We start from the raw sequence: 19,586 nt of genomic DNA, 5'->3' as shown, positions 1-19,586 counted from the left end.
ACATATCTTAACCATTAGGTATGCATAAGTGTATCACAACGTGTTAAAAAATGCACCAAGAGAAAATGCACAAATGCACCTCACCCTAGGACGTGCAGTTATTTACCACCAGGTATGTATAAATGCACCATCATGTATTCATAAATGCATTACGGTAAAATGTAAGATTTTTCTCATATAATATCTATTATATATTGTGTGTCTTAATTATGTGATGCAAGTGGACTAGGCTCATTAAGTAGTTGATTGGATTGGACATTTAAGTTTTGTCCATATTCCACCATTATGCATATACAAAGCATGTATTGATGGGATGCAGGACACACAATTATATAACACCTAAAGTTATGGTATTCATACTACTCAGAAAATATCAATAAACCATCATGGTTCTGAGTTAAGCGCGGGTCAAAACGGCTAACACCCTGCATATCTACACGGTTTCTGCTTCCGCTACTACGAGCTATAAAATGCACAAATACATTGTACCCTGATGCATTTCTAAACACGTTGTGGTGCATTCTTACATACTTAATGGTACATGACTGTACGTCTCTACGGAGAGGTCTGTGAATCATAACCTATATGTATAAAGAACCCTAAGGTTTAAGGGAGAGGCAACTATTGTATAGGGAAAAAGTTTGTACGAAGAAATTCGATAGGGAGATATGCCTCGTATGTTGTGGTATGAGGTTGTATTTAGGGGGCGTTTGGTTTAAGTTATATAAGATAACTAAGGTTATATTTGTTTGGGAATATATGATTCCTATGTTTGGTTCAAGTTATGTAAGATTCTCAGGAATGTAACATAACCTCCCGAGGAAGTTTTTAGCTATTGGAAGGGAATGTGAGATACACCCCGATTTCTTAGGTGATCTCACATTCCCTTATCTTATTCCTAATATTGAGCTTTTGAAATTTTAATCAATTTATCTTATTTCTGTTGTCTTATTTGCCTACTTCAATTTTAAACCAAACACAGTTATCTAACATTCCCTAAGGTAATCTAACATTCCGTGAACCAAATGCCCCTTAGGGACATGAAATAGCACAACCTCATAAAAGATCAGATGTATGATGGACGTACTGATTGGAGTCTGACTGGAAATTTTCTTAATAATTCTAATCAGATTCTTAGAATGATAAAATTATTTGAAAGGTTAATTCAAACTTTATATAAGTGAATAATTTTTTTTTATTGATGGAATATTATTGAACTAAGATTTGATTTAGATTTAGCCCAATGTAACGATCCAAACTTGTGATAGTTTAAGTTTGATGGTATGTGTTTACTGATAGCATTAAACGTCACTGAAGACAATAATTTACTTTGAAATTATTGTAATGAGATGTTTAACTAGATGTTTAATATTCAAGGGCAACGTTGATATATATAGTTTCACATCTTGTATCTAGATTTAACTTTTACTATTTGCATTGTTATTTATAGATTTGATTTTATAGACAATTGTATTCTAATTATTTTTACACGCCTAATTAAGTTAATAATAAGACTAACTATTATTTATTTGATTTTCATAATTTCATTATATATATTATTTATGGCATATCCTGTTGATTTAAATTGAGAATAATCACCAGCTCTAAAGCAATGAAAAAATGTGCTAACTTTTTGATAAATATCTCAAATTTTAAGATGCAATGACTAAGATTAGAAAGTGCACCGAACAATACTACAAGTACATCAAGTAATAAGAGAAAGTGCAATGCACGTTTAGATATATCATCAAATACATTTTGAGTCATATATGTTGAGTGCATTTGTATGTACCATCAAGTATAATGTTCTTTAATTTTACTCAGGTGCAATTTGTAATAATACACCATGCATTCATCGCTTCAAAGTCGCTATTTTTTTTTTTCCAAATCTGCAACTAAAATGAATAGTAGTAGTGAATAGTGATGGAGACATGGAGAAGAACAACCCACAAGGGTTAATTGTAATCATCGAATCAAGTGTGAAATGCTAATATTTTATGGTGTTTTAATGTGTAGTTGTGTACTATGTAATATATTAACCACTTAGCTCTGCATATTATAATGCTCTATAAATGCACTGTTTATATAATTAATATTAATTAATTATTGCATGACAACTTGCTAGCAAGTAGTTTGGTATTTTGCTTTAATTTGTTTGTTTAATGTTGAAAGATTCGATCTTAACCTTGGACTTGCGGCGTGGGGTGGTATCAATATCATGGCATGGGGAGATTAATACCATGTTTTTAAGTGGCTGTCTTTAATTAATTATTCATAACCGTACCCCCACTACACCATCCTAGCTACCTTCTTTGATTAGTCTTGCAATTTGCATACAATGTTGTTCTATTTAGCCCAGCCATATCAATAATTAGCCCTTTTATAATATAATATAATATTTAAAAAATATTAACAAATAGAGTTATATTAGAGCCATCCTTAATAGTGTGATTTTTTTAGGAGTTTTTGTAAGTGTGATTAGGAAAGAGAAGATGGTAGGAAAATGGGAAAAAAAATTGATTTCAACAACAACAACAACAAAGTAATTAAACACATCGCCATTAACGTGCCCCGCGGGCGCGTGCGGTGCATGCTCTAGCTAGGCACAATTGTAACAACCACAACTAGGCGCAATTGTGACAGCCACGCGTAGCGTGCACGAATGACCTATTAATGCAGTGGGTCCCACATTTTTGCGAAAAATCACATCCTTGGAAGAGGATCTCTACCTTTATCTCTATCATACCTCTCTTCTTGGACCTCCCCCTCACCAAAATTTTCTCAAAATTTGGTCCGAAAACTACTAATGTAGATGGCCTACGGCTAAATTCAATTGATGGCAAATTATGTCCCACATTGTAAAGTATATCATTGATAAATGCTCATTTTAAACATACTACAAATAAACTTGCAATATACAAATATTAACCTTAAAAAATGAACTTGTAGTATATAAATGAATCTTCAATATATTAAAAATGAACATGTATGTCAATTGTTAACATTGCACTGTAGACCATAGTTTATGGTACTAGATTGTTAGTTGAGACCCATCTCCTGATTAACTTTTCATACCAAATCTTTAAGAGATTAGGACAGAATGATAAGGGCCTTGAGATTGAGATATAATCCTTTAGAAAAAAAATTATGTTATTGAATAGTAAAATCATCAATTATTATAAATAAATGGAATAACGATATTTTTTTTGTAAATATTAAGAATAAAATTGTTATTTTATTTACAAAATACAATCGTTTTTATTTATAATAATTGTCATTGCAAAATATCCATATATTCTTAAGCATTTCTTTTAAAAGTTTAAAAAAGCTTATAATAATGCATTGTTTTTCAAAATCAAGTCTATTGTGACTAGACAGGCTTATGATGATAGGGTAATATATACTATACTTTTTACTGCTAAATCATCGTGTGCTGTCATCTGCCTTTCACCCTCTCTGCACATTCAAGAAACCAACCAATCAACCAACCAAAGCCATGTTATTTCATATTCTTTCTCTACAGGTAGCCCAGATCAGATCATGCAAACAGAAACGTAACTAACGTTGTTTGACTATTCTACGTACATCCTGCAGAGATACAAGTTAATAATTGACAAGTTGGCAAAGAAACATAGTTCTAAGTTAATTATCTATATATTGACATTCTTAGTTTGTGTCAATCAATTATAAGCACTTTTTAATTTTAAGTTTAGAGTTATTCATTGGTCAACAATGGACTCTGGGTGTACTCTGATTTTTCTTATTGTAGTTCTTTTTTATTAGAGTTATAAGATGAACTTCATCCAGAACCAATTCAGATAGGGTGACATACTTTTTAGTAAATTAAAAGTTGGCAGAGAAACTAATGTATGTGATGTGGGAAATATACAAGGATATGGAAATATTCCTACGTATAGACTATGAAGTAGGTGTGTGAGCTCGGGTGACTTGGGTCAGACGTTCTCAAGCTAAAAGATATTTCCAATAAGAGAATTAAAAAAAAAAAATCATTCCCACATGCATTAAATGCATTATTTATAGGGGTTAGGAGGGGACATACGACGAGTGTTCGGCATGTTCACTACATGTTCCACTGCACTGGTATGGTCGGCGGCTCCTCTAGTAAGTCCATGTAGGGAATGATTCATGACGAGTCTAATTATGAGGTGGTTGGGCAAAGCGGTGTTATTGATACTTTACCCTCTAGTGTGGAAGGCATTCTGATAGTGGTACTCGCGCTGTCCGGTCATCAAGCTAAGGTTGAGACCGAGCTTAGCTTGAAAGGTATTGTGCAATAACTAATAATCTAAAAGGATGAATCTGTACCTCAATTCGGGTCTAAATGAACCTATACGAAGTCAATTAAGATCGATAAGTGTCTCTCATGTGATACGTACTAAGTAAATACACTCATACTCCCCGGAGGTTATTCCGTATGGGTATGTATATGTAGGAAGGAACAGTAAGAGATAAGTGTTGAAAGATTCGGAGGGGTTGAAAAGGCAACACGTACGCAAGCTGTGGACACGGCAATCTTTTCGACAAGTAAAAAGGTTAACAGAGAATTTTCAAAAAGGAAAGACTTTAACATCAATTCTGCCGAAAACACTTTCAAAATTGGCATATGGTTGGCCGACCTATCATCTACCTATTCTACTCTCCATGTCTTCTTGTTTCACGTTAGTTCATGCTCATATATTCATATTCATATTCATGTATGTTCATGTAGCTTCTGCGTGTACCCACCTACCCTAATTGCATTGCTCGCTTTCCCTAATCATGATTTGATAATTAGTTATCTTTCTTTTCAGTTGAATAATGGAACAGTTTTATAATCCAATCAATTAAGTTAACTAAGATATATAACCTAACTAAATTGGTCGGACAGTTCACTTGCTAACTATAAGGTTTCAATTAAGTTTAATTCTCAATAAAACTCTCAATTAGCCGTATTTACTTGAGCTCGCTGATCAACTATTGTCAACATAGACATGCTGATTTATCTCATTGTGATCTTTTTATATATCAATTATGTACATAAAACGAGTTTGATCCATATCACAGTCCATATTCGAACAACGGCTACCAATTTTTTGTTAAAAAACACAATCAAACTACTATTTAGACAATGAAAATCCGTTAATAAGTAGAAGGTTTGTGTGTTGATAGTATAGTAACTATAGTGCATGTCTATATATAAGATATAATCGCAATTTAATGTTTATATTTATGAATTTATATAACAAAAATTATGAACATGATAAATTATGAATGTGTAAGATGAATGTTAGTAAACATAATGCACTAATTGATGTGATTAACAACTTAATATAAAAGGGGCTCATTTTAGGTCAAATTCCATAATATAAGATGGACCCTAATTCATAATATAATTTACACTCTAAAAGTATTAGGAGCTAATTAATCAAACCAGTATGAATGAATTAATTAATTAGATGAAATTATATTAAATATTTGATCTGAAGTCTCAAATTATATATATATATATATATATAAAGTTAGTCAGCTGTCTTTTGTAATTTGTTTATGGACTTGCTACCTTTATTCCCATGCTTTTTCATGAGATTGCACTACCATATGCTAAAAGATTTCCCTTTTACATTATATATATAAATATATAATTTATTGTCAAACATCTTTTCTAATAAATTAAATCAATAAGATTCTATTTTGATATCAATATCAATATTTAATAAAATTGATGAAAAAAAAAATTATTCAATTTAATAAAATCTATAAGAACTTTTAGGGTTTTGTATGGTACTTGGTACAACCATGCAAATATTTTAGTTGTACTTAGAAATAGTCACCATGTAAGGAATATGCGTGTCCCTGACAATTTCACACTCGCTCCCTGCCCATGTTCTCATCCTTATCAGAGATGATTAAAAATTTTCTTCACTCCCGTCCTCACGAAGATTTTATGAGAGTTGAAAATCCCCAATTCCCTTCCTACACTTTGACCATAAACTAATAACTCATTATTTAAGAAATAATAAAAATCATCAACCCAGCGGACATAGATTACAAATTAATCTTCATCCCTGATTTCGTTTTTTGAATTTTCTCTTAAAACAAGAAACTAAATTGTTTACCGATTTTTAAAATAATGACCATCTTAAATTCAGCAAATTATTTTATGGACCCGCATCTATATTACAAGGTGATACACAATTTATATACTGAATTTTCATAATTAAATATTCACAACTTACATATTGAATGTCCACAATTTAAATTATTTATATAAATTGTGACAAGGTGAACCGGGTCAATAATATATCTATTTCTCTAATTCTACTAGGTATCAGATTGGCACATGAGAGAAAACCCAAAAATCTATATATACCTGTACTACACCAAATACCATTGAATTGTGTAAAACAACAATTTTCAAAGTTACCTAAAAAGCATTAAATTTTTTCAAAACCCACACAGTATGATCTGCTCATCCATCAAATCATCATTAATAATCAAACAACTATCGTGACAGCGTATGTCCGGGAGAGAAATCTGGTAGCTGTTATTGAGATATCATTTCTCTGAACCATAAGTTCCACCTCAACCTAGGTCAAGTAATGAAACCTTAATAAATGCTAACAGCTTTGAACTACTGTTACTCCATCCGCATTAATTAATTAAGCCATATATAACCAAAATGTGAGGTAATGTCATACTCTACTATTCTAATAACATAAGACCTTCGGCTCAGCCCGAATTCTCAACTTATTCTCTTTATTTAATTCGATTACTCAGTTTATAATTGAACCACTGAATTAATTTATACCAACAAAAATACATAGCAACATACGTTAAGTGGTGGTTTCTGGTTAGATGTAGGGCAAAATGACACCCTAAAAAACCTGCAAGAAAACGAAAACAAGTAACAAAGGTGGCAAACAAGTAGCCAGATCGGAACTCAACTGTTGTCTGGTGCCTCGTCCAAAACAAACTATAATGGCAGGCAACCTTTAGTTTCGTTTTAGGCTTGGCATGCTTGTAGTATCTTGGCAGAGGCCCTACATTGGACAATAAAATCCATCAATTGATGAGAAGATATGTTCACATATCATGTCACCCCAATACCCTATTTTGGTAACTTTTTCATAATCTTTTTGTGTGTTTTTTATATATGCAAGAAAAACAAGATTGACATTGAACTAGAAAAACTTATTCCGAATATATTTAAAATGTATTGTGAACATTCGGTATGTAAATGAACATGAACTATTGACTATTAAGGCAGTGATTTGTGGAAAAAAAAAAAACAAACAAACAAAAACAAAAAAACTGGCTGGATACAACTCATTCATTTGTTTTCCCTAACACAATGTAATAATGCTAACATTCTCACTTTAATATGAATTCATAAAACGCCTATTTGGAAAGGCATAGCATCCACATATTGTATTCTGGTAATATAGCCAGAACTAACAAGAGCTTTATATGATCACACAATACTCCTCCCTACAATTTTTTTCTATTCTTGGGGCAGTGGCCGTGCATACCACTTGCTTGAAAAGTCAATTGTTGTGTCGCCTACCTCGTCCACCTCTAAAACGACCACCACCACCACCCCTGCGGTTTGCTTGCCTGCCACCGTGAGAGTGCCTAGGCTGATTAGAATTCCAAGAGGAGTCGGGAGTGGTGGAAATGGAAGGAGGTGGCCATGAATCATTGTTGGATCCACTTTGAGGTCCATTGGGTGGCACCACTTGCTGGCCCGAATTCATTGGGAGAGGAGTGTTTTGGTTATGTAAGCCCAATCCAAATGGTGGTTGGTTGAATATCCCTTGTCCCAGTGCAACTGAGCCTGTGCTGAAACCTGGTTGTCCACCTGGCATAAAGTTAGAAGGAAACATTTGACCAGCACTCATTTGTTGCTGAAGTGGTAACATATTTGGAAAGGGCATTTGAAAAAAAGGCTGGGGATGACTCTGCTGTGGCCATTGCATGTTTATAGCAGGTAAGACACTCGGAAAGGGCATCCTTTGCTGCTGCTGCTGAGGTGGAACTCCAGTTGTCAAAACCCCGGGAGGTGTAACAAAACCGAGGGACTGGGTTGGTGCAGGGAAAGAAGGAAGCCCAGCGTTCTGTGGCTGCTGACAAGGGATTCCATTCATTCCCAGTCCACTAGAAGGTGCACCGTAACTGTGGAATTGTGCCATCTGAGGCAATGCGGGATCTGACCAAGGACCATTGCCAGAACCTTGTGCTTGGCCACCAGTGCTTACATTCTTCCTTTGATCACCCGATGCTGCAAAAGGTGGAACACATTGCTGGCTTTGGTCAACCGGAACGCTAAGGTTTCCACTAACATTACCAGTTGATGCTTGTGGAGCAAATGCTTGATTCTGTTTCTGATTCACTGGTCGATTTTTTACTTTCTTCTTGTCCATTGTCTTGTTTCCAAATTTCTGTTCACTTGTGCCCCTCTTTTTCATTTTCATCAATCTCTTGTATTCAGCTTCCTTTTCATCATCTGAAAATTCTGCCTCTTCAGATAATTCTTCATCATTATCTCCGGATGCATCATATCCCTTTTTGTAAATATTTTTGTCATTAAGGACATGATTTGCGAATTCCTGGACAAAAGAAATTGAAGTGCCTTGTTGGATTCCTACAGGTACATCATTTTCAGAATTGTACCTAACAATGTAGTATGGGTTCTTCACGGGCCCAAATATTTCATCCACTATCCCAAGTGGGGATCTGCTTTCAGTGATCCACAGAATGGAACCCTCGTTGAGAGGATTGTGCTTCTCCACCCCCTCAACAATGACTTGGGCCCCAATTATCTGCATCATAACATCGACAAGTAAGATAAGACATCTGAACCTATATAGGCATATATATAAACATTCAAGTTCAAATAGCAAGTGAATAGCATGTGATACATTATAGCTATCTAATAGTCTCATTTATTTCTTGGTTTCATGGCCTTACCGAAGAAATATTTCCGACTGGCAAGGTCTGGTGATGTGGTTGTATAGTCACATTCACAGGAGGAACATAAGGGAGGTCCTGCACAACATAAAATAAGCAAAATTCAAGCTTCTTCCTGGTGGCATAGTAGAACGTGAAAATGAAATGCACGAATTGTGCGTGGCTGAATTCATCAGGGATCCACAACGTATAAACTTGTCAAATTTCTGTAGTCATGCATATTATTTACCAGGTTTGACAAACAGAATGATTTACTTGATTTTCCAAGATAACTGACACAAAATGTAATTGACACTGACCAACTCATTTAGCTCAAAAAAAACTCACCAACCAATGCTGACTACACTCAACATAATGTTGAACTAAACAGGAGAAAGAAGGGAATGCGAGGGCTTGAGCTAGCTATGAAAATCTTGAGATTTCAAAGAATTACATTACAATATTCAATATGGTGCAGAGCATAAGCACTATTTTACATGTAAATGCGTACAGAAATAGTATAGCCACAATGCTTGTCTGGGCAAATGTCAGAAGCACATGTTGATCATAGAATAACATCTAGAATTTCAAAATTTCTACATAAGAAAACAGGTTCATTGCTTATTTCTTTAGAAAATATGTGAAGAATCTCAAGAAGTTGAAAACAGTTGAAGTCACTGTTTCCTTGAAATAGAACTGTCTAGCATCCACCCAAAAATGTCAAGCAGACATCCTTATAAACTGTCAAAATGACTCAACACTTAGAAAGCATCTCTTTGCAGCTTTGTTTCTTACATAATATATTAGTACAGAGTTAGCTAAATGGTCAAGTGTAATCTGCTATATCAGGAACCTAATTATCTCCCATTTAAATCTATGAAGCAAACTGCAAACTTAAGCATAAGTTATTTAGGGGCATATGCACAATTGCACAAGCATTAAGCAAACAAAATGAGACGTGACTTTTCACAACACAATCAAGGTAATAGAATACAAAGGCAACATTGATTTTACCTTAAGCTCATTCTTAGACCTTATTGGGCCCTTAGGACCACTCTCATCAACATCATCATCTTCATCTGCACTCCAAGCAACTATATCATATGCACTACCTGCTAGGATCTCACCTTCTTCCATTTCTGAACCCCTTCTATTGCTATTATCATTGTCCTCGCCCTCGTCTTCTTCCTCCTCGTCATCATCATCACTGCTGGAGGCAGAAGAAGATGAAGAAGATGAACTTTCAGTCTCAGACCCAGAATCAGAATCACCACTGCTCTCATCTTCACCAAGCACTAACTCATTACTAGTTACTCCTTTCTCGTTTCCATTATTCATGGCAATACCCTCACCTCCATCTTCTATAATCCCCACACTGTTCATATCTCTGTCCATAACTCCATCTTCCTCCTTTACATTTAAGACACCATTTAAATTAACTTTCCCCATCTCCTCCTCAATCAAGCAACCCAACTCCCCCACCTTCCCATCTCCACAGCTCACCAATATCTCCTCCTTCACTTTAACTTCCCCACCACAATCTATTTCCACTCCCTTGTCCAAACTCCCATGCACACTCTTCTCAGGTCCCAAACAGCTCAAAGAACCCATCTTTTCACGTCCCTCTGAATATTCTACCTGTTCACAAGCTCCATTACTACTGAAATCACCACCGGCATTGACAGCACCGAAATCGCCTGCCTCCATACTATACGGGTCAGATCTCGGGTCAATCCAGTCGTTTAAATAATCAAAATCAAGAAAAGAATTAGTGAAAGACAAAGAATAGTCTTCCACGTCCAATAGCAACTGCTCAACAAGCGGGTCGCTTGCTTTCCCCTGCTCTGAAACGGATTGAGTTTTTGGCTCTGAACTTCCCTGTTCACCGGGTGGACTGTGCACAAACCCCACCATGGTCGATCACAGAAGTATTGAGCTCTGGAAGAGTCAATTTCATGGTAGCGTTATGGAAGTAAAGCTGTGTGTATATAAGCACGTACGCCGGATTTAGAACGTAGGAGAGAAAAGCCCTAATTCTTCGGGCTAGGGTTTTAGCATTTATATATTGGGCGAATGAGTCAATATTTTTCCGAGCAAAAAAAAATTATAAAAACAAAATATTTAATTGGGCTTTGATGTTGGGCCTAGCTGCCTAAGATTGCATAAAGGAAGACATGACATGCAAATTCGCCCCCGGCAAATAATTATGTGGACCATGGTCCACATAGTGCTGTGGACTATAACAAAAAATACATTTTTAATATACCAAACAGCGAAATAGGTTTATTACTGAGAATGCTATTCCATTTCAGGACTATTCCGCGAACCAAACGTGCCATAAGAGAATTGTTTGAAATGGGGCCTATCAAGAATAGGCTATATAAGACTTATTCTTTAATTTATGGGAAAGCCGGCAACCGCTAAAATATGAAGAGCATAGTTTATTTAAAGAAAAATTAATGATGAAATCAAATTCCAAAATCTTTACACTTCAACTATGATCTGTTGTTACAACAATGTACAATTTGGGCTATCCAGATTCTCACCTTTGTGAGAAAACTATCTGCATTTGAAAATTGTCAAGAGCTTCTCAAACTGCAACAATCCTTTTTTCTGCAGAGCTTCTCCCTTTTTCTGCCATGAAAATTGCCTCAGAAAACAAACATAATGCCTCCCAGATCAACTTCTTCCCATGCATTGCTTACTACGAAAATCTTCGGATAGTAGTTTCTGCATTAAGCCCTCCAGTCTCTTCGCGCCAGGGCTGGGCCTAAACACCGAATCATCCCCGCGCACAGAGCAAGGATCAGCTCCGTTTTCTGCGCCTCCAACGCACCAAGCCCCGGGTGCAAACCGATTCTTGCGACCGAGCAGCTCGACGTCGATCTTGTCTAGAACCGGGTCGTCCTTGCGAAATTTCCTAGCGAATGCAGCGCTGCTGTTCACCATTTTGTTGAAGTCCTTGAGCGTCAGCACGATAGGGTGCTGTTTGGGCGGGTTGTCCCAGGCAATGTAGTGCAGATCGTGGCCTATGGCAGTGTCCCGAAACTCTTCCGTGTTGCAAATGACAGTGTGGAAATAGCCTTCGGGTGAGGATATACAGTTCGTGTAGTACATGAGTATGGTCCGAGGCAGGTTATCCCATCCCCATATGCAATATTCCACGAAAGAACGAGTTAATATTACCCACGCTGAGCCTGTGCAGTAAATCGAACATTTTGCTCAAATGGCCAGAATCAGGAATGGGTATGGGAAACTCATAGACATAAACGCAATGCAGACATAAAATTACCTTCCTAGGTCCTCTGTTTATTTCTACTATCGAGAAATATACATACGATAACAAAACAATCACTCTAAACGACATATACATTTAGTTCAATTCATACTGTTAATAAATGTTGTGTTATAGAATGAAATTGAATAAAACCGAAGCAGAAAAAAGCTACGGAGTATATGTTCAGAGAACTTACCAGTGAACACCTTGAAAGATGTTGGAAGTGATCGACGTTGAGAAGTCATAGCAAGATCAGATTTCTTGGACAAATACAGACCGGGATCAATTATGATCGACTTTCCTCTGTGGCTTCTGAAAACATCAGTAAACTAAATTAATTAATGATAATTGGGGCGAAGATTAGACTTATGTACCAGCAGTTCCGTATTGAATAACTTACAATTTCCAGCCATAAAGCTGCCCGTTTTCAATGAAATTCACACTTCTGGACAAATTTGAGAAAACATGAAGTAGATCTGCAGTAATCGGTACTCAATTAAGTGCTTTCGTAGCAATTCAGAAGAAATGTTCAACAATGGCGATGTTCCATTTTGGTGAAAAGCAATACATTCTCAACAAGCACTACTCTCAAATTTTTCAAAGTAAAACAATTTCAGCTTTTCTTTAACTATTATCAGTACCACTTTAACAAAATAATGAATATAGAAACAATTGTTGTAATTGTAAAGCATTGAAGAGGCAAAATAATGATCAAAGAAGTATCAAAAGAGCAAAAGCACTAACCATCCTGAGTCATTAGAGGGTAATCAGAAGCACTGAGATTGATAAACCAGTCCCAATCTGAACTTTCCTTCAACATTATTGATATAGCTTGAAGTGTAGTAGCAATCATGGTAGGGCCTTTGTAAGTCACCAAGTTGGATTGTTCCATTAACCGGACATTCTTCACTTCACGGAAAGTAGGGTCGTTCTTCACCGACATTGTCAAATTCAACCTCTCACGAGGCGGAGCCTCGAGATCCATATGCAGAATATACTGATTTCTCGGATGATAAACCGCTTGCAAAGTCCTCAACAGTCTTTGACTATCCCCCTTGGTTCCCGATATAAGATAAGCAAACCTAGGGGGTTCCGTTCTTGGAACTGCATTTGACACTGTTGATCTCAAATCTGATTCCACAAAATATTCACTCGAGTCTTCTGGCTCATCAAATGGAATCACATTGAATTCCACCTGATCCCTACCATAAGACGACGAGTATAGCGCACAAATGGTTGCACTAAATAGAGTAACTGATACAAGCAAACATGTAAAGAATGGAACTTTCCACTTTCTGTCACTGAACACCCTTCCTGAGTGAGAATTCACAATTTTCCTCATAGTAACACTCAGGTTCTTTATACAGAGAAGGCCTCAAGCTTCAAATGAATTGAAAAATGAAGAATTCTAAAGCTTCAAACTTTAGTGTTGATAAGATGGTTACTGGGGAACCAAATTGATTAACAATAGAGCTGAAGTTCACAAGAACCCTAAATCAATTCCACTACTAAGGAAGCTAACCTTACAAATCAATGGCACCAAAGGGGGGGTCCAATTTACAAATGAAAAGGTAACAACAGCAAAGCAAAAGCTGATAATGGAGCAATTCATATGGAAAACAAAACCCAAACCAAACAGTTAGATTCTACACAAATCAATAAACAGATTTCTCAGCTCAAACTTCTCAAAATCAGATCCAATGAATAACACAGAATAGCAGAACCAAACCCTTCAAAGATTTATTGGAAATCTTCTTAAACAGAGAGATAACACAGGATTAAATAAAGAGAACAAAATAAACTCAAAAAGAAAAGTGTTTCTGATTCAAGACCTCATCTTTAGACAGAAAATGCCAGCAGAGCTGAAAGAAAAAGGAAATGCCATTGAAAAACAAAGGGACACTAAAGATCAAGAAACTTTCTTCTCTTCCCCATATCAAAACAGGGTAAAATAGTTTCTACAACTTGCAATCCAGAAGAGACGGGACTCTTTACAATTTGAACGAGAAGAGTAGCTGTAAAAAAAAAAAACAAAAGGCACCAAACACAGAGAGAAAGAGAGGGGACCGTACAGATTGCTTAAATTGTGGGTAAGACAAAAAGATTGGAGTATTTTATTACTATTGCTTAATGCTTAGCAATTTTATATGCAGTAATTAAGAGTTTTAGTTGGAGTTTAGAATAAAAAACACACCAGTTTATGGGAAAAGCTTTATTCATACGCCTCCCTGATTTTGACGGCTGGTTTGTAAGGCAAGGAAGTAAAGTAGACAGTGGTCTTTCGCTGTCCATGGTCTTCCCTCGTATTCATAGGCAGTACACTAACACAGTAACACTAGTACAAAATTGGAATTTTGACTTTTTATAAAAAATTAATTTTAATACAAAGTGTTCCATAAATAAACTGCTACTACAATTATAAGATCAAAATTTGTTTCTCAGGATTTAAGGTAATTGGCTCATCGCCTAATTTAAATGTCATAATTAGAAGCGGCAGTGGAGAATCGAATAACATTGAATACTAGGATCTTACTGGTGGGAGTGGTGGGCTCCAAAGAGGTTATAGGGGCAATGTCTTATTTGTTTAGAATTAGTCCAATGAAGCTGGGAAAGTTGTAATCAGTTACAAATTTAATTCATAATGGGAGCGACCTATTACTATATTAGCTTTATTGGTTTAAGTTATCCAGCTATGTATACAATGTTGGTTTACCATGGTTATTAAATGAAAGTATAATATAATTAAAATGATACTTTAATGTTGCTATAACGAAACTATTGTGTGTGAAAAATGAAATTGAAAAGTATAGCTAATTCAATAACGTATATCGTCAAATGAAATCGTAGTATAATTAAATTGATATTTTAATATTACTATAACGAAACTAGTGTGTGAAAAATGAAAATAAAATTCAGAACCCATATAATAACATATATTGTCAGATGAGTGTGAAATGTAATTAAAATAATATATCAACATTACTATAATTAAATTAGTGTTTCTGGAAAACAAAACTTAAAAATAGAGCTCATGCAATAATGTATATTGTCAAATTAAACTGTAGTAGAATTTAAAAAAAAAAAAAACTGTAGTAGAATTAAAATGATACTTTAATATACTAAAAAAATGATAATTTAATATTGCTATAATGAAACTAGTGTGTATAAAAATTAAAAAATAAAACTAAAAAATATAACAATATTGTCAAATGAAATTTATATATAATTAAAATGATACTTTCTTCATGATTTACGTTGCTACATGGACCATGGTCCATAGTAAAATTTGTCGGTTGCCACAAGATGGGCCAAATGTCTTATTGGGCTATGGATGAATGGACTTTAATCCAACAAAACAATAATGTTTGGGCTAGGAATATCCTCTTGATAGGACATTATCCAATGGGCCTCAATTTAATTTCGACGAAATTCTATTGTGTTGAATATTTAGCGAACTAATGTTATGTCTTTTGTAGTGATGATATAAAAATTTTATTTATTAGTCAATGTTTAGTTTATGTGACTGGTCAAATAATACTTTAAGAGTTAGTAAATACTCCGTAACATAATACACTTATACTCTTACATGTCATTTTACATAAAATCATTACAAACAATTAATTTATCAAACACGTTTTTGTAACATATTAATATATGTAGCTGGTCAAACCGACTAACACAATCAGTTATTAACAAATTGTTAAATACCCAATATGTTTCCATCAAGCATAAATATATTAACGAGGACATATATATATGGTTCTCGTGTGGACATGCAGTCATGCATCACCAGGTATGCAATAATGCACTACCACGTGTTCAGAAATGTAATCGGGTGTAGTGCATTTGTGCATTTCACTCTGGTACATTTTTGAACACGTGGTGACGCATTTATGCATACCTGGTGGTGCATGACCGCACGTCCACACAGGAAGGTATGTTCGCATTTGTTCATATATATAATGAAAATAATAAATTAGATGAAAAAAAAGAAGTCAACCATTTGAAGCAATTCTTGGGGCGACTAAATGGCGACGCGGATATCCAAATTGGCAAGTCAAACTTGTAGTGCAATGGCTTTAATTGAATTAGGTATTAATTAACTAGTGTTATTATGTTTGAGTATTTCAATTGAATTAGTTCCCTAATGAGCTTAGTGAATTCTGTAACGAACCTAATGGAATGAGCTTAAGCTTAGCTAATTCTGCAAGGGCACTCTTAAGGTTCTTTAATTCTTCAACCATATGATTATCATTTTTTTATATACCATGAATAGTTAAAAACTACTACTCATTTTTCGCTCATAAATTTACTTTCTAATATTTATATGCATTAATCATTATCCTACGGAACAATAGAACTATTTATATTTATTAGTTATTTATGTAGAAAAATAATGCTTATTTCTCTTCTTAATTTTTACAAGCTCCAAACTGTTCCCTTATATGGTATATGTATTTCATTCATCCGGTGCTAATGAATTGACTAACCACTAATTAATAAATAAATTTAACTACCAATCACATGATGACACATTAGGGGACCAAGAAATTTATAGAAAAAATCCAAGAGGAATTTACAACATTTCTCATTTATGATTTGGTTTGTGGATTCCATCGCAAATTGAAAAATTCACTTACTAATCAAATACGTAGTACAAATTAAAACAAACCAATCATGTAATGTCGAGATAAATATTTAAAAGTAAAGTTAAAGATCACTCTTATAATAATTATTATATCAACATAAAAAATGATAGATGGGGAAAGACGTCTAGCTACTTGGCATTCACATTAAATATGGACAGCGAAATTACAGCTATGCGTTTCCTTCCATCCCAGGCATGCATAATGGCTTTGCATGTGACTGCCTGAATTATTATTGGTAAACTTTATTAGAACATTCTTTTTTTTTTTTTTTTAATTATTTTAGAAAATTCTTATGCATTTATTCGTTATTCGCTCGATAATCTCTTTTAATATATTAATATTTTTTTTAAATACTACTTTGTATAATTATCACGTATTACAAAATTAAAATTCTTATAAAATCGACAAAACAATAAAATTTGAACTCGACATTAATCTCAATTGACTCAATCAATTCCATATGAATTCACACTGCTGGAAATCACCAGCTTGTATATTAATGGCTATCTCAATTGACTCAACCAATTCCATACGAATTCATTTCCACCAGCTTGTATATTAATGGTTGTGTGAGAAGAGTACAATTTCAGTGTTGTAAGTTGTTGTGAATGCTTCTGAAATTTTATAAAGCTTTAAATATGACAGCTATGTAATATTATATGGTTAGTGACTGGGTGTAATCATTGTATATTAGTAACAACAAAAATCAAATTCGAAATCACTTTTATGATATTTTGTGGTAGTAATGTAGTATCACCAAAATTACAAAAAAAAATTATTATATTATATATTTTTTTTGAATTCACATTACTGGAAATGGACCAACTTAACGTAATAATACTAATGCTAATAATAATACTCCGTAATTGTTAGCGGATTACATTATACCTAGCTATGATTTCCCTATGCCAAATCACATACATAAGGAGAAATCATTCAGAAAAAAAATAAATGAAAAAATGAATTTATGAATTATTAGTACAAGCAGGCGAGCTAAAATTAAAGCTAGGGCCTAGGGCAGCAGGCGCTGGCCGGAAAATCCGAAAGCCTTCCTAATTGATCGGAAAACTGATCGGATTGGTTTTTCAGTGGTAAGATCTGAGCATGGCGCCGCAGAAGGTGCAGACGATGGCCTTCCAGTTTTTCCAGTAGAACGGCACGTGGCAGAAGCGCGTAGCGGTCTTCATGTCGGCGACGCTAGCGCCGCCGCCGCAGCGGGAGCACGTGCCGGCCGCCGGCTTGCTCCGGCGGACCTGCTTCGTCTGATCGACCAGGAAGCAGAAGCAGACCATTGTTGAATTGGAGAGAGGGATTGGTAGATGAAGGGTGTAGTTGTGAGAAGTTATGAATGGAGGTTCTATTTGGTGGTGAGGTATTTATAGGCACGTGAAGAGAATACAGTTACGCTCACTTACGCGGGGGGGAGTTAAAATCCCTGCAGTGGGCAGTTGAGCCTTAGCTGTTGACTTTAATTTTTTTTTTCCCCCCAATTATTCTTTTGGCAATTGAAAACATTATGAAATTGAATTTTTAAGGTCAACTCATATTTTTTAAAATTATTTTTTTTTAGAGAACAAAGATAACATACATCCAAGTCGGATAAGATAATGAAAATATTGGAAATTTTTTTACTTGGTGGACTGAATTGTCAATAATTGCTTACAAAAGATGAAATCTTTTATTATAGGGCCTTCACACCTTGGCCTGACAAAATTTATGGTTGTGGTAAATCACGGTGGCTTATTAGTGACCTATTAGGTCGCAATATCTAAGATAGCGTCCACAAGGAGCCCACCACATTTTGTATAACTTTCACATTGCAACTGCTATAGCTTAATACTGTGTCTTTGCCCACAATCTACCACACAGAAATCAAATTGAGCTACCCGTGCAAACAAAAAAAATGTCAATACTTATACCTTGGATGGCAAAAATTTGTTTACATCACAAGGTGAATCCTAAGGTGCATGATATAATTTGCCACATAAATGGTCAATGAATTCATCACCACAAATCACAAATCACAATATTCAAGCTTGTAGCATATGATAAAATGATTATTAATACAATTGTAAGGTTAAATGGTCAATAATTGATGTATATGTCATATTAAAAGTTATAATTTTTTTTTATAATTTATAATTTTTTAAAAAATTACTAGATTTGGATATTGTAAATGAAATAAATGTTGTATAAATGAAATTGGATAGGTGTTTGACTTTGCATTTTTATAGGTATATTTAATTGTTTTTAATGATATTTTTTTGGTATACTCAATGTGATAGGGGGCCGGTAAAATTACTACTCCACACCAAACTACAATAGTCCGGCTAAAGGAATGAATCAAGGCCATACACCTGTGACCCAATTGGGCTAAGCAATAACTTTAGGACGGTTTGAAATTGTCCAGCTGGAATTAAGGTAGGTTAAAGTGCCAACTGGAAACACATTCTTCTATGACCTATTAATTAATCGCATGCCCCACTTGGCCACTTGTACCCGGTCTTCCTGAGCGACAATTTACATCTGTCTCGCAAACATGGTTAAAAAATCGCTAGGCTCTCCCTAGGTGCTCGGGAAGCGCCTAGCGTTTAGGACGCCTAGTCGAGGATTAATCGGTGTCTAGGCGTCCGTGTATTTTTTATTTTATTTTTTATTTTTTAAAAATTTGTTTAAGTATTTTTAATTTTTAAAGACTAATAATTATAAATTAT

The 19,586-nt window shown here is 34.9% G+C and overlaps 2 protein-coding genes across 2 annotated transcripts; both read right to left on the bottom strand.

The window, feature by feature from the left end:
• Nucleotides 1-7,299: 7,299 nt before the first annotated feature.
• On the bottom strand, nucleotides 7,300-10,972 carry LOC115997058 (H/ACA ribonucleoprotein complex non-core subunit NAF1-like). Its single transcript, XM_031236521.1, has 3 exons — nucleotides 9,961-10,972; nucleotides 8,968-9,045; nucleotides 7,300-8,819 (listed from the first exon to the last, which is right to left on the bottom strand). The coding sequence occupies exons 1-3, from the start codon at nucleotides 10,858-10,860 to the stop codon at nucleotides 7,545-7,547; spliced, it is 2,253 nt and encodes a 750-aa protein (XP_031092381.1). The 5' UTR covers nucleotides 10,861-10,972; the 3' UTR covers nucleotides 7,300-7,544.
• Nucleotides 10,973-11,367: 395 nt separating this feature from the next.
• Nucleotides 11,368-14,383, bottom strand: LOC116033986 (beta-glucuronosyltransferase GlcAT14A-like). Its single transcript, XM_031276544.1, has 4 exons — nucleotides 12,968-14,383; nucleotides 12,624-12,699; nucleotides 12,420-12,535; nucleotides 11,368-12,143 (listed from the first exon to the last, which is right to left on the bottom strand). The coding sequence occupies exons 1-4, from the start codon at nucleotides 13,563-13,565 to the stop codon at nucleotides 11,626-11,628; spliced, it is 1,308 nt and encodes a 435-aa protein (XP_031132404.1). The 5' UTR covers nucleotides 13,566-14,383; the 3' UTR covers nucleotides 11,368-11,625.
• Nucleotides 14,384-19,586: the final 5,203 nt, after the last annotated feature.

The sequence above is a fragment of the Ipomoea triloba genome, chromosome 11 (assembly GCF_003576645.1).
Source record: "Ipomoea triloba cultivar NCNSP0323 chromosome 11, ASM357664v1".
Lineage (NCBI taxonomy): Eukaryota > Viridiplantae > Streptophyta > Magnoliopsida > Solanales > Convolvulaceae > Ipomoea > Ipomoea triloba.
This window is presented reverse-complemented; position numbering and strand designations above follow the sequence as displayed.

Bases quoted from the DNA above. Each gene is read 5' to 3' on its own strand.
- LOC115997058 (XM_031236521.1), bottom strand. From the start codon at position 10,860: ATGGTGGGGTTTGTGCACAGTCCACCCGGTGAACAGGGAAGTTCAGAG. The intron at 9,046-9,960 runs GTAAAATCAATG...TATGTTGTGCAG, and splicing joins GGTCTAAGAATGAGCTTAAG to GACCTCCCTTATGTTCCTCC. The intron at 8,820-8,967 runs GTAAGGCCATGA...GTTATGATGCAG, and splicing joins CAGTCGGAAATATTTCTTCG to ATAATTGGGGCCCAAGTCAT.
- LOC116033986 (XM_031276544.1), bottom strand. From the start codon at position 13,565: ATGAGGAAAATTGTGAATTCTCACTCAGGAAGGGTGTTCAGTGACAGA. The intron at 12,536-12,623 runs GTAAGTTATTCA...TGATGTTTTCAG, and splicing joins CAGCTTTATGGCTGGAAATT to AAGCCACAGAGGAAAGTCGA. The intron at 12,144-12,419 runs GTAAGTTCTCTG...TTTACTGCACAG, and splicing joins ATCTTTCAAGGTGTTCACTG to GCTCAGCGTGGGTAATATTA.